Source organism: Scophthalmus maximus, chromosome 5 (assembly GCF_022379125.1).
Source record: "Scophthalmus maximus strain ysfricsl-2021 chromosome 5, ASM2237912v1, whole genome shotgun sequence".
Lineage (NCBI taxonomy): Eukaryota > Metazoa > Chordata > Actinopteri > Pleuronectiformes > Scophthalmidae > Scophthalmus > Scophthalmus maximus.
The window spans coordinates 26,295,108-26,310,000 of record NC_061519.1 but is presented as its reverse complement, the minus strand read 5'-3'; the positions used below and the strand labels follow the sequence as shown (position 1 = coordinate 26,310,000).

The window sequence follows — 14,893 nt, the reverse complement described above, 5'->3', positions numbered from 1 at the left end:
CAACTGATCGCGGTCAACATCAGTACATCAGCAGCAAAATGAACATCTTAACATTTTAGTGACAGTGTTTGTCGTTATTGATTTATTAGTAATGAAAGCACGCGTTGCATACGATATGTTATTTTCGTGTTTTTTGCACAGTTCTGATTCTTTGTAGATTTGTGTCCAGCGTCTGTACGTCTCTGTGCCTCGTTCTGCCTGTGTACGGTGGTCACGCGGGAACACGCGTGTACGGTGGTAACATGTCAAATTGCTTTAACCAGCTCGTCGTCTCTGTGTCCCTCTGTCAACAGGTTGCCTGTTTGAGAGCGAGCTGTGTTCACCCTACGAGATCTGTGTCAACGGTAAGAAAGTCGGTTTATTACAATCCATCAATTGCATAATGCACAATCCAAGGTTATATAGATATATAGATAAATAGTTAGATAGATATAGATAGATACATAGGTACTTTACTGATCCCAAGCGTTCAGGCATCACACCACACCCCTCACAAGATAAACACTATGTACCATATGTTGTGTCGTGCGCTCCTTTCAGGGAGGGGCTGCGTGTTCAGATCATCAGCTCGGCCATTTCCTGTCCGCGCAGCGTCCATTTGAAATGTGCCCCGTGATCTAATTCTGTGTCTGGAGAAGATCATGTGGGCTGTGAGTTTTATTTTTAGGCTCCGTCTGTGCGACAGCGTCGGGTGACCCCGGTTCAGACGAACTGCGTCGACTCCCTTTACTGGATGTGGATACCGTTATTATTAATTTCAACTAAACAATTATATTTCTGCCTTTGTAAAAACATTAACACCATCATGAGACGCAATGGCAGTGGACGACACTTCACTTTGAGGGACATTATTATAATTTTATGATTTTATAATTATTTTATTGTTCAAGTGAAAATCTGTCATTAACATTTTTTAAGTGTTGAATTCAGATGCAAAAAATTCAGATGCATCATTTTTCATAGTAGAAATTCAGAGCCTTTTGAAGTCCGTTGAGGCAGATTTGCTTCCATCCATGCATACATTTTAAATTGTCATTGTTGTCGTATTGTTGCTGTGGAAACAGCCAGCGGGACGCGGCGCAGGGCGACAGATGGCAGTGCCAAAGTCCGACGATGTCCAACATGCTGCGTCACCACAACACATCAGCTCATGTGGCTGATGGGGGCGCCGCCGTCAGTGGATCATCGGCCAGTCGCCTCTCTAGTGTTGGGGGGAGAAAAAGAAATGTACGATATGGTCACTTCACAGGGCTTTGGGAATTTAGAGCCTTTGTAACAAACCTAAAATGCAGGTTTGCCTTCTTGCATGAGCTCCCAGCTGCTGTGGAGGCATCAGAGAATTAAGCAAAACATTTGCGAGCCCCCCCCCCCCCACTAATAAATTATGAGCATTTTGGAGGTATTATAAAAAAAATTACTAATTTCACCTTTACTCCGAATCCTGTAAGGTAATGAATCTGATCGCAGCCCAGGTGTTCCTTACAAACCAAGACGTGGGATTCACATGCAAATCCCTGACCGCACACACACACACACACACACACACACACACACACACACACACACACACACACACAGAGCACAGTGAGAGTGACAAAGGAGGATGCTCTGCTCCAGCCCCCCTGCCCAGCTTCCCCTCGATTAGCTGCGAGGGACAAAAAGCACACGATGCAAATCACCATGGCAACAGGAGCGAGAGGCGCTGGGCTGAACTGGCCCGTTACCCATCTGAGTACAGTCGCACGTTGTCTCCCGAACGAGGGCTGCAACAGTTGTCGGTGACCTGCTGTTTTAGGAAATTACAGAGCCCATTTTTTCGAAAAAACATGAAACTTTCAATTTGTGACCTGATTTTAAAAATGTAGCTTGGGACTCGATGCCAGAGAACGCCGCTCAGTAGAACGTCCACCTCCACCAAGGCCCGACACCAAATGGCACACAGACAAAAAATATCCACTAAAAAAGTTTTTTTCCTTTTGAAATCCATGCATCATTCTCTGGGAAACCTGTGAAAATGAGTCAAAAAACGCAGAATTCCTTTATCCACCATCCGGATCTTACCCAAACTTTAACGGATGCTGTCTCGGTCCATGTCCCAACCTTTCCACAAATTTCGTTGGTCAAACTCTTTTGCTTAATCCTGCGGAGAAACTAACCAACCAACCAACCAGGTAGAAGACATAACCAACCAACTGTGTTTTTTAATACACTTTAACGTACATTATGTCGATTGATTGTGGGTTTTGGTTTTTTTCCCAAGTGAACAGATAATAACTTATAGCAGCTTTAACACCTACTGAACTATAACTATGTGACTTTATCTCTAAGTACAGATTTTTAAAGGCATGATTTTATCAGTGAATTTTGTAGAAAATTATCTTTTCAAATTATATGTGTATTGTTTTTTGGCCCCTGTGCGTTTGTGTACAAAAAAGATTTTCACCAAACTTGGTGGGAATATAACTGGGGAGAGTTTCATCTACAGATAAGTAATTTTTGGAGCAGATTTGTCAGAGGTCCAAAGTCAAAGTCAACAAAAATATGGTCTGAACAACATTTTCCCATATTTTACACAAATAATAGAGACAATCTGATTCTGATATAGATCAGAATTATTTTTTGGGGGGTGTCTCTGCCTCATATAGGACTATAGACACGACTTGAAACTTATATTGATGAAAAAATAATTTATGAGGTATACCTTGTTTTTCTTAATTTTTACATGGACAGTGCACATTCAGAATTAATTGCACCACAGTTAGCTTTTAGTTTATTTTCATCCGCTGTTCTTATATTGATAAAAAAATAAGGAAAATGACGTCATCGTGATGTCACTATGTGGTCTGAAAATTATGTCATATAGTGTAGTAATACATCGTTATAAAATTAGAGACACAAACTACAGCATTGGTTTTTTTTCAACCAATCATTTGTCATAATTTGGGACGAATTATGTCATGATGACATGGTTATAAAGTTGCTTTATTACAATATAACAAATATTGCGTTTCCTGATTGGGGTATACCTTGCACATTTCATAGTTTTGTTAATTTTTACAGTGACAGTGCACATTTAGAATTAATTGCACCACAGTTAGCTGTTAGCGTATTAGCATCTGTTGTCCTTTGGCATGAATGAATGAATAAATACATAAATGACAACCACAGAGCAGCAGATATACCACATCAAACAGCACAATGCATTGATGTCCAAAGTGAAAAAGTGTATTTTCACAGCTTCGTTCAGACACGACTATATTTAAATACTGGCCACTTAGAGCATCAACATCTGGTCGGCATGTCTGGTCCATCTCCTCCATCTCAATACACCCTTTGCTTCTGAGAATGGCCCTGTGAATCCTCTAATCTGGACCATAAATCACGAGAAGACACGTCTGGCTCTGAATTACCGCCCGGTAGTGGACGGCGATGAATTGCGGAGATTCATGTTTGCATGCGAGTGTATTTATGAGGCATCATTCAAGACGTCGCTTCTGGGAGGTTGTTACATGAGAGCAGAGGATCTCGCTTTGAGTCTGTTGCACGTTGTCGCGGCTACAGATTAGGCTTCTTAGGTGTAATCGTAGCCTGGATTAGTTATGACTGTTTGGATATTACTTGGAGGGGAATCTATTTGATGGCGTAAACGGGAAGAGACTGATGCTCTGCCGGAGCAAATTGAGATGTTACTCGGTTCCACAGGAAACAGTCAGAAGCCATTTTATTTACAGATGGATTCTACAGTTCGATTGAGACGACCACTGTGACGCAGCGGCTATTCATAGACAAGAGTCCTGAATGAGCGCGTATGGGAGGGCGGTTACGCAACGTACACACTCTCCCACATGTACATTCACACGTGCAGATATGCAGCGAGAGACATGCACTACCACACAGGAAACAATGACACATTACAAACAAGCACACGCACAGATTTTTTTCATTTCTAGTGAACGTTGCGTCCTCTGCGCTTACACCATAAATTATGCATTTCACAACATCGATAATGATAATGATAATGATAATGATAATGATTAATAATTAATAATCAATAAGTGCATAATTGTAATGTGTATAGCATAGAAACACACATTTCAAGTATTAACACCATTCACTGGTGGAAAGTTAAATAAAGCAACTAAATACAAAGTACAGTTTTCAAATACATGTGGTTTACCCAAGTGTTATCATGTCAAGCTACTTTTTACTTCTATAAGTTTGACATGATTAACTATAAATGAAAATCCAACCATCTACGGAACTTGGACGGCGCTGGAGGGCATGCAGCAGCGGGCTACACATATGAGTTGTTGAACTTTGTCACTCATATTTATTCATTTATTCCTATCACTGCGGTGTTTAAAAACTGCACCACACTTTACCAAGGATCAAGGTTTTATTTCTGGTTGTATGTGTTTTCTGGTTGTATGTGTGTGTGTGTGTGTGTGTGTGTGTGTGTGTGTGTGTGTGTGTGTGTGTGTGTGTGTCTGTGTGTGTGTGTGTGTGTGTCTGTGTGTGTGTGTGTGTGTGTGCGTGTGTGCGTGTGCGTGTGTGTGTGCGTGTGTGTGTGTGTGTGTGTGTGTGTTTGTGTTCACAGATGGCATGTTTGGGAAGTGTCACTCTGTTCCGGTGAAGGAGGTTTACACCTACGATGTCTCCCCATCTGTCGTGCAACGCTTCAGGATGCTGATGGAGAAGCTGTCCAACAGAGGTACGCACACACACACACACACTCACACACACACACACACACACACACACACACACACACACAGACTGCTCTCATAGTTAATATCCTGTGCATGCAAACACGTGACACACCAGAGCGCAGTTGTGAGGAGTTGATTCGTGGAAGATTGAAAGCCTTTCTAGAAAGTTCCACCCAATAGGAATGGAGGGTCATCGGTTAGCACTGTCGCCTCACAGCAAGAATGTTCTTGGTAAGTGAACGAGGACAAAAAGTCCGGCTGCTCCTCTTACTGGAATGTAATAAAGTCTGATCACCCTCCGTCTTCTTCCTGCTCTCAAACACAGCGAGCTCCACCCTGTCCACAGATTTCCTGGTTCCCTCCCCTTTAGATCTACAAGTTGAAGATGGGTGGAACCAACATGTGGTGAAGTGTCAGAGCTGACAGGCCCCGTTCACTGTGCAGACAGATGTTGTTGAGATCAGAGCTCAGACTTAAGTTTCACTTCTCACACCTTGAAACTCAGACAGTCGTTTTTGTCACTGAGAGGTGAGATGGCGCAGAAAGGAGTTGAGCTGGAGCGGGAATCCTTCTCTTGTTCCATCTGTCTGGATCTACTGAAGGATCCGGTGGCTATTCCCTGTGGACACAGCTACTGTATGAGCTGTATTAAAACCCACTGGGACAAAGAGGATGAGAAGAGGATCTACAGCTGCCCTCAGTGTAGACAGACCTTCACACTGAGGCCTGTCCTGGGGAAAAACACCATGTTGGCTGATTTAGTGGAGCAGTTGAAGAAGACTGGACTTCAAGCTGCTCCTGCTGATCACTGCTACGCTGGAGCTGAAGATGTGGCCTGTGATTTCTGCACTGGGAGAAAACTGAAAGCCGTCAAGTCCTGTTTGGTTTGTTTGGCCTCTTATTGTGAAAAACACCTGCAACATCATTATGATGTTCCTCCGTTAAAGAAGCACAAGCTGGTGGACCCCACCAACAAGCTCCAGGAGAACATCTGCTCTCGTCACGATGAGGTGATGAAGATGTTCTGCCGCACCGATCAGCAGTGTATCTGTTATCTCTGCTCTGTGGACGAACATAAAGGCCACGACACAGTCACAGCTGCAGCAGAAAGGACGGAGAGGCAGAGAGAGCTCGAGTTGAGTCGACAAGAAATCCAGCAGAGAGTCCAGGACAGAGAGAAAGATGTGAAGCTGCTTCAACAGGAGCTGGAGGCTGTCAATGGCTCTGCTGACAAAGCAGTGGAGGACAGTGAGAAGATCTTCACTGAGATGATCCGTCTGGTGGAGAAAAGAAGCTCCGACATGAAGCAGCAGATCAGATCCCAGCAGGAAACTGAAGTGAGTCGAGTCAAAGATCTTCAGGAGAAGCTGGAGCAGGAGATCACTGAGCTGAAGAGGAAAGACGCTGAACTGAAGCAGCTCTCACACACAGAGGATCACAACCAGTTTCTACACAACTACCCCTCACTGACACCACTCAGTCCGTCTACACACTCATCCAGCATCAACATCCGTCCTCTCAGGTACTTTGAGGCTGTGACAGCAGCTGTGTCAGAGGTCAGAGGTCGACTACAGGACGTCCTGACCGAGTCAGAGACAAACATCTCACGGACAGTGACTCAAGTGGATGTTTTACTGTCACAACCAGAGCCCAAGACCAGAGAGGAATTCTTAACATATTCACAGGAAATCACACTGGATCCAAACACAGCACACAAATGTCTGTTCTTATCTGAGGGAAACAGAAAAGTAACAGTAATGAGAGAAGAACAGTTTTATTCTAGTCACCCAGACAGATTCACTGTTTGGCCTCAGGTCCTGAGTAGAGAGAGTCTGACTGGACGTTGTTACTGGGAGGTGGAGAGGAGAGGAAGAGTTATTGTAGCAGTCGCATACAAGAATATCATCAGAGCAGGGATCTCAGATGAATGTAGATTTGGATTCAATGACAAATCTTGGATGTTATATTGTTGTGAAAACAGTTATATCTTTTATTACAACAGTATCAACACTCCAGTCTCAGGTCCGGTGTCCTCCAGAGTCGGAGTGTACCTGGATCACAGTGCAGGTGTTCTGTCCTTCTACAGCGTCTCTGACACCATGACTCTCCTCCACAGAGTCCAGACCACATTCACTCAGACGCTCTGTGCTGGAGTTGGGTTTTATTATGTAGGAGACACAGCTGAGTTCTGTAAACTCAAATAGACTTGAGTCATTTAAAGAGCAGTGATTTAAACTCTCTTTAGACCTTTAATTGCTTTTCTCTCAAAGCTTTTTATTGTTGTTGTTGTTGTTGTTGTTATTGTTGTTGTTGTCATGACATTTGTGCTCAGCTGTCAATCAAACCCAGTGGGCGGAGCCGTGGACGATCTCACTGCTCATGATGACGTTCGTTCACCTCGACTGACTTTTCTCCACATGAGAATATAAACATGTCTGTGCTCTGAACGTGCTGTGAGGCCTTTTTTCTGAATTGTCTTGATACTGATCAACAACAGATGAAATCATTTGTGTAATTTGTAATTTGAGTGTGATCTCGGTTGTAGGCCTTTTTCTCTCTGGAAACATCTGCCTGCTTTTAAATATTTATTTATTCAAATCAAACTTTGTATCGTGAACATTATGCTGTCGCTCAACGTGGTTTATTTCTTCACCTTCCCTGACAGAAGTGGAGACTCGCGGGTAATTCCATGTATTCTTGTTAACACAACTCTCATGTGATGGGATTAACTTGTCCTATTAATGTGCCGATGACATATTTTAAACGATTGTAACCGTCCTTCAGGGCTGCAGCCTGCAATTATTTCGTATTACATTAGCATCTGATTTGTTTTCTTCCACGAATAATTGATTCATCGTTATTATCTTTTCTTTAAAACCTCAGAGATTGAAGTTTATAATTTTCTGAGAGCCAGGGGTTAAATTTGTCTGGGAAATATAGTCAATTCACTGTTATACACGTAGAAGAAAACTGCAGCGAATCACCACATCTGAAGCCTACAAAACATTCCTTAAAATAAAAATAAAAACTATTATTCAAAATGGCTGCCAGTTCATATTTTAGTAGTTTAATATTTCCAGCTCCACTGATACTGAAACTTTACCCACTTGTCAACCTGCAGAGGTGATGATGATGATGATGATGATGATGATGGTGATGGTGGTGATGATGATGATGATGATGATGATGGTGATGGTGATGATGATGATGATGATGGTGATGGTGATGGTGGTGATGATTATGATGACGATGATGATGATGATGATGATGGTGCTGATGATGATGATGATGATGATGGTGATGATGATGATGATGATGATGATGATGATGATGATGATGATGATGGTGGTGGTGATGGTGATGGTGGTGATGATGATGATGATTATGATGATGGTGATGGTATGGTGGTGATGATGATGGTGATGATGATGATGATGATGATGATGATGATGGTGGTGGTGATGGTGATGGTGGTGATGATGATGATGATTATGATGATGGTGATGGTATGGTGGTGATGATGATGGTGATGATGGTGATGATGATGATGATGGTGGTGTTGGTAGGAACCTGTTCTGGAAAATGAAGATCCAGTTTGAATCAGGTCTCAAATGCGAAATTACTCTCAGCCAGAAAAGAGTTGTTGATAACGGAGGCGAAAAGTCGTCTCCAAGTTTATTTTAAATAAACTTCAATTGCATTAACATCTTACAATCTCCTTTATTCCTTTAGTTCCACTCTACGTATGAGACTGGATTCGTTCGCAGTGATAAATCCATACAGACATCTCCCGAATGAGCCTGAACTCAGGAGGAGCAAAGAACGAATGGGGAGGAAGAGTTTCATTTTGATGTTGGTTATAACTGCTGTGAACCCATGATTCAGTGTTGCTGGTCAAGTTGCAGTTATTGTGCTCTACCACCGGAGGGAGGCAGAGATCTGCGTAACAGCCCATGGGCATTTCTTCCACTTTCATCATACTGCTTTGCTTTGAACAACAGAACCTCAACTGCACATGTGGAAAAAAAACACAAGCATGTAGCTCTCTAGAGTTTAGACTCTCGCGCCTGCAACCGCTCGAGTGAGTATGATGGTAAAAGAAGGTACAGGACTTTGGTGTCCTTCCTCCTCGCCCACTGGAAAACAAAACGAGAACAGCGCGAAAGAGCTTGAGCGATATTCAGATTTCGCACAGAGGCGACAGAGTTCAGAGGGATTTGTCAGAGGCTCTGAAGTGAAATGAATTATGCAAAACGAGATGTTTGCCAACAAAACCCTACAGACGGCGAAGCCTCTGCATCTCAGGCCCTGCCACTCCTCTGGAGGGAGAACACAGTAGCATATATTCTCAACTTCTTCCTTCCTTTCTTTCTTTCTTTCTTTGTTACCTCAGTAGAGTTCTGATTTTAGGGTCAGAAACTAAGTGACCATTTGTCATTTGTCAAACAGCTACTCTCAAAAAATTGAGATTGAGCTTTCAAGCCTTCTTTCAGTATTTATACTGTGGTGCAATTAACGGATAAATACACCAACAGTTAAAGGGGCAGTAAGCGATTTTGGAGAAAGCTCGCCTCTCTCTTATTTGTTGTTGTTGATGATTCTACTGCTGAGACCTGACACGCTAACCACGCCCCCCAAACCCCCGAGTCGTAGCGTCCGTCGCTAGCACGTCTCTTAGGGTGTCGGGCAGCGACGTTCACAAACCGTACACTCAGTGTTGTGAGGGCGCCGTCCGGACCTTGTATGTCGTTTCCGATCTACAGAGCCTTTAAGAATTAAGTGCGGCAAAAATAATGCAGCCTCACGCGAACCAAACGCAATCATCCATCCACCCATCGTCTACCGCTTTATCCATTTAAGGATCGCAGGGGGGGTGGAGCCAATCCCAGCTAACATTGGGAGAGAGGCGGGGTTCACCCTGGACAGGTCACCAGCCTATCACAGGGCCACATACAGAGACAAAGAACCGTTCACTCTCACATTCACACCTACGGTCAATTTAGAGTCTCCAATGAACCGAGGAAGCCGGGGAACCCGGAGAGAACCCACGCATACACGGGGAGAACATGCAAACTCCACAGGAAAGGCCCTGGTTGGTTTGAACCAGGACTCGAACCCAGAACCTTTCTTGCTGTGAGGTGACAGCGCCAACCACTACGCTACCGTGCAGCCTCAAACGCAGGCATCATATCGCAATATTTCGTTCAACAGAGCCAGGCATGGGAAACCTTTCCACAGGTTAGGAACCTCTTCCTTGGGTGTTTAGAAAGGTGCCGTGAAATAAGAACCAGTGGTATCGTTAACCCCACGTCTCTTCCTACATTAAAGATAGGTTTTCTCCTGAACTCTATTGGCGGGGTTTTCATTTTTTGTCTGTTTGACAAACCTATGTCAATATATATTCAATATTCAGTTCGTCTCTTTCCCTCCGCTCCGGCCGAGTCGTCTCTTTCCTCCCTGAAAACTTGACAATACTTCAGTTCTGTCTGGAACGTCATTGCTCATCTGCCTTAACGCCTCGGTTCACGCTGTGCTCCGCGCGATGCGGCCATATTTCCCGTAACAGTTAGTTGCCCGTGCCCCATCTGGTGCTGGCGCCTGCTCCCCCGTTCGACTGCCAGGAAGCTGTTTGGATGCATGTTAAGCATAAGAAACAGCCGTGAAAGCCCCAGCTGCTCGTCGAGCGCGTCCTTTTGTGCACTCGCTGAAATACAGAGGAGGTGGTTTTAGAATTTGGGGGGGGGGGGGGGGGGGGGGTCAGCTGCTGATGCTGACACTTTTTACTCGCCGAGTCCAATAAAAGCACAGGAATGTCTGTCTGACTTTGGCGCGGAGACAGTTTAACAACCAGGTAATAAAAATGATAACCAGACGTAAAGGGACACAAACGGCCAAACTGCTCGTCAGCGTGTCCTGCACTTGTTTCAACGGCCAATACAAAACAGATTTACTTAGTCACTGATAGAGAATCAGTCATTTGATAAACAATACCAGACAGGATCAAGTTGTGCACAAAGCATCAGAGGGGCAATGTGTTCCCTGCACGCTTGTCGTGAATATGTATGTGTGTATGTGTGTATATATATATGATATTTGTCCCGTAATAGTTTCACAATGATACAATACATTTGAGTTGGACTTTCGTCATGCACACAACTCACTTTTTCTAGAACCCCATTGCAGCAGGTCAATTAAGGTTCTTTGCTGTTGGAGAGACACGGGGTTCCTGTATGTTCTGCTGTGTTGCTAAAGGTTCCCTGTGTTTCTGTTCGTAGGTCTGACCTGGGAAGACGACACCACCCAGCAGGTTCTGTCCAAGGAGTTGTCCAAGCTGAGGAGGATTCCCTACAGGCAGCAGCAGAACGGACCCGTCTACAAAACCAACAGCAGGTCAGATGTTCCTCCACTGTACCCCTCCGTGGGTCCGTTCTGTTCGGATCCATGGGGATGCCCCAACAGATCCTGTCTTGGGATTTCACTAGTACTGGTTTTCGGTGAAATGTTTCACTGGTCATTTAGTCTACGTGTTGATGAAAGTTCATCTTTGGAAAAAGAGTAAGAGGAACAATGGGAGACTTACTGAAACGGTGCCTTTTACAGCTGTTGCCATGGGATGAACATTTCTTTGTTTTTTAAATATTCGCAAAGATAAATGACATGTACATGTATACATATACAATCCGCAACGGACCACCCACTGTCAGCTCTCGTGTTCTCGAGACATTCATTTACCTAACGATCCTGGTTCCATTAGCCTCGGACATCAATGTCACCAAGGACGAATATTCGAAACGGAGATCTAATTCTTTTACGTTTTGTTTTGCTGAGCACGCGTAATGGTGGCCCCGGCCAGTCGAGTGAGTACAGAGCAGTGTGAACCTCACTTGCGGACACGTTAGAGACATGCTAGCACTGATGCTAGCACTCACAAGAGACGTGCTAGAGGCCAATTCTAGCGCTCACAAGGTTTAGCTCCCTTGGTAGCACATCCGTCTCCCATGCCGGAGGTCAATAGGGGTTCGAAGACACTCCGTGACACAATTGAGTCGCCCCTTCTCTGCTTTTTTGACAAATCACACTCTATATAAATTTAATATTGATAATTTGACATTGATTTAGAAAAACAAGCTCTGCTTGTAAAAACACAATTGTGAGTGTTTTGGATGGGAAATGACAACATGAAGAGAAATAAGAGACAATATTTCCACATGGTTACATTATGACAAAACCACGACTATTTAGTAAATACTGGTTGAGGCCGGGCTGCACTGTGGTGTAGTGGTCAGCACTTTCGCCTCACACCAAGAAGGTTCTGGGTTCGAGTCCCGGTCTACTAACCAGGGCCTTTCTTTGTGGAGTTTGCATGTTCTCCCCGTGTGTGCGTGGGTTTTCTCCAGGTTCTCCGGCTTCCTCCCACAGTCCAGAGACATGCAGAATGGGGTCAGGTTCATTGGAGACTCTAAATTGACCGTAGGTGTGAGAGTGAATGGTTGTTTGTCTCTGTATGTGGCCCTGTGATAGGCTGGGACCTGTCCAGGGTGAACCCCGCCTCTCGCCTTATGTCAGCTGGGATTGGCTCCAGCCCCCCCCCCCCCCGCGACCCTTAAATGGATAGATGGATGTTTGTGGCTGTTCATCACGTGGTTCCACTGCTCCGTCCGTATGTCTCCTCTTACAGGCCGGCCGCTGAGGCGATGGACCCGCTGGACCAGAGAGTGAAGCCGGTGGAGGTGGAGCTCAGCAGAAACCTGCAGACGTACCTTCAACGCCTCGGCCTCCTGCCCAAGACGTCGTCTGCTGCCAGCCTGAGCGCCTCTGGCAAGGTGATTCCCTGGAGATCAGTCTGCCTCTTCCAGGCTCCCGTTGTTCTCTGAGCTCAGGATCTTCTGAGCCTCTAGGTTTCCGACATTCAGCGAAATTCAAACAGTTTCACACAGACGCTTTAAAATACTTTTCAAACACAGATGTCAAGTGCAACTCTTGGTGGCTGAAAATGACCTCGTCCCACCACAGCGTCCTTCACTTAGACTTGTTTAATTTTTCAAATTTTGATATTGCACTAATAAAATTTCACAAATTTTATACAAACTAAATGATAACAAAAATTATAATAATAAAAAATACAAAAAGAACAGGAGAGTTGAGGCATATACCCCAATCAGGCAGTTCTAACTGTTGACATGTCTAACAATGATATTCATCATGACGTCGCCATGACACCTTTGACACCACATGGTGACGACTGATTGGTTGATCTAAATCAGATGTAGCTCATGTCGCTACATTTATTGAACTAATGGTTTAATGTGTGAATTTTCAACACAATGTAGTTTACAATATATTTATCTAGCCTAGTGGGTTACACTGCTGACTCTGGTACAGGTGGTCAGGGTTCGATTCTTGGTCATTCCCAGTGTGGGCCCTTAGGCAAGGCCCTTAATGCTAATGTAATATTTGGGCTCTCCTCTTGTTCCCAGTTTCACATTTGTGAGGGGGAAGGGCAGGTGGGGCGTTACTTTTTACCGCAGCACCTGCATGTAGCCCCACCCTCCATTCGCAGCCACCTGCCTCTGTCAAAAGAACACACATGCAGTACACACTGGCACGTATTCAAACCACAATACAATCATATAAATGCTCACACAATGACTCACACCTCCTTTACACCATGGGAGTCCAGTGTCATCCTTCGTTGCCGCGCTGCTCTCGCTCCTGTGCCCTGACTGATGACTTCGCCCAGCGTGAACCGCTGCGAGCGAAAAATAATACCAGCGTCGAGTTCAGGAGTTCACCGCTGTAATAAATGACTCTTCGCGTGACTGGTCCGTCCGCGGAGGCCTTTCCCCCCCTGCTGGGGCATTTGTGCCAAGGACTCTCAGAGTAAAACGACCACCGTGGTCGCCTGGGTCCAGGTTCACGTGTTTGGTGGAAACAGAGGGACAACGCGGGCACGAGTCAAATGAACTGTATCTATTGTGCGACGTAGATCATGAGGAACTTCTCACTTACAATGTCAGTAGACATTCTCCTGAAAAGAGTTTACGGTTCAATCTCTGGTTTCAAATCTTCTTCAGTACAGCGTGATGTTCATTTTAAAAAACTATGCTCCATTTAGAGTCAAATAGACGACAAAGCACCGTATGCATTGGAGCATGGACAGAGTGTGATTGACAGCTGGTACCGTCCAATGGGTGCATGTTACAGATGTTGGTGGACTAATGTGTGACGTCACGGTGGGTTGCCACTTGACATTGTTTCCATTAGTGGGAGAGCAGATGATGACATCACTCTTTATCCCAGCATCTGCATGAGTTCTTTATTATTTTTAGACATGTTATTCCTTTATAAGACGTTTGGCAGTAGAGAGATGACGGGACATGAGGGGAGAGAGATGAGGAACGGCAGAGGGCACAAAGTTGGTCACCAGGAAAACCCATCCGGCACAGGATTAATATCATCATAAAGAAAAACTCCTCTACTCAACAAAAATGTTTACATTTTGCGTTTGGCAGATGCTTACATTTTATTCCCCATGCACATACACTTGGAGCAACTTGATGCTTCTCAGTTTGCAATATTAAACTCAGTACAAACACATTTTCATTTCAATATGGACATTCCACTCCCATGTGCATGACCTTCTCTGGAACATAGCCGTCTTGTTATGTTCACGCGGACTGACGTTGCAAGCTGTTTTTGTTTCAGGACACGTGTGCTTGTCTTCACTCTTTCAGAGTGACCGTCTCCAGTCGGGCGTCCCCGCAGACGTCCATCGCTCCAAGGCCCAGACTTCGGCTCAAAGCCCGTCCCCCTCCGGCCTCTTCGCGCCTTCATCCCGCCAGCCTCTGGAGAGGCAGAGACCTCCAGCCAACCAGCGCCTTGCCTCGCAATCGGAGGGTGACCTCCTGCTGGGTGCCCTGAGGCAGTATCTCTCTGGGCATTGGTCCCTGCACGGCGGGGCGGTGCAGCCCGCGGAGCAGGGGTCCCCCTGGTCTCGCCTGACGCCCTCCCACAGCGTCGGAATAGAAAATTCTGGGCTCAAAAAAGAGACATCGACGTCCAGGCTCCTGAAGATGGGACGAACCCAAGGGGCTTCGGTCAAGGACCCGCTCACGTCTGTGGACGGTACGTGTTCTCCGGTGCAACGTGGTGGATGTAGAAACCAATGAGTGTGTTTTATACTG

At 45.1% G+C, this 14,893-nt stretch overlaps 2 protein-coding genes across 2 annotated transcripts in view; both read left to right on the top strand.

Annotated features, from left to right (window-relative positions):
- LOC118310879 (receptor-type tyrosine-protein phosphatase N2-like) overlaps positions 1 to 14,893 on the top strand; it is a 134,802-nt gene that overhangs the window by 8,277 nt on the left and 111,632 nt on the right. The window contains exons 2-6 of the mRNA XM_035634206.2: positions 294 to 344; positions 4,598 to 4,711; positions 10,985 to 11,099; positions 12,388 to 12,532; positions 14,444 to 14,834. Of these exons, the coding sequence (XP_035490099.1) occupies positions 294 to 344; positions 4,598 to 4,711; positions 10,985 to 11,099; positions 12,388 to 12,532; positions 14,444 to 14,834 (816 nt within the window). The remainder of the gene's footprint in view (positions 1 to 293; positions 345 to 4,597; positions 4,712 to 10,984; positions 11,100 to 12,387; positions 12,533 to 14,443; positions 14,835 to 14,893) is intronic.
- LOC118310885 (tripartite motif-containing protein 16-like) lies at positions 5,193 to 7,752 on the top strand. Its single transcript, XM_047331867.1, has one exon. The coding sequence runs from the start codon at positions 5,243 to 5,245 to the stop codon at positions 6,911 to 6,913; it is 1,671 nt and encodes a 556-aa protein (XP_047187823.1). The 5' UTR covers positions 5,193 to 5,242; the 3' UTR covers positions 6,914 to 7,752.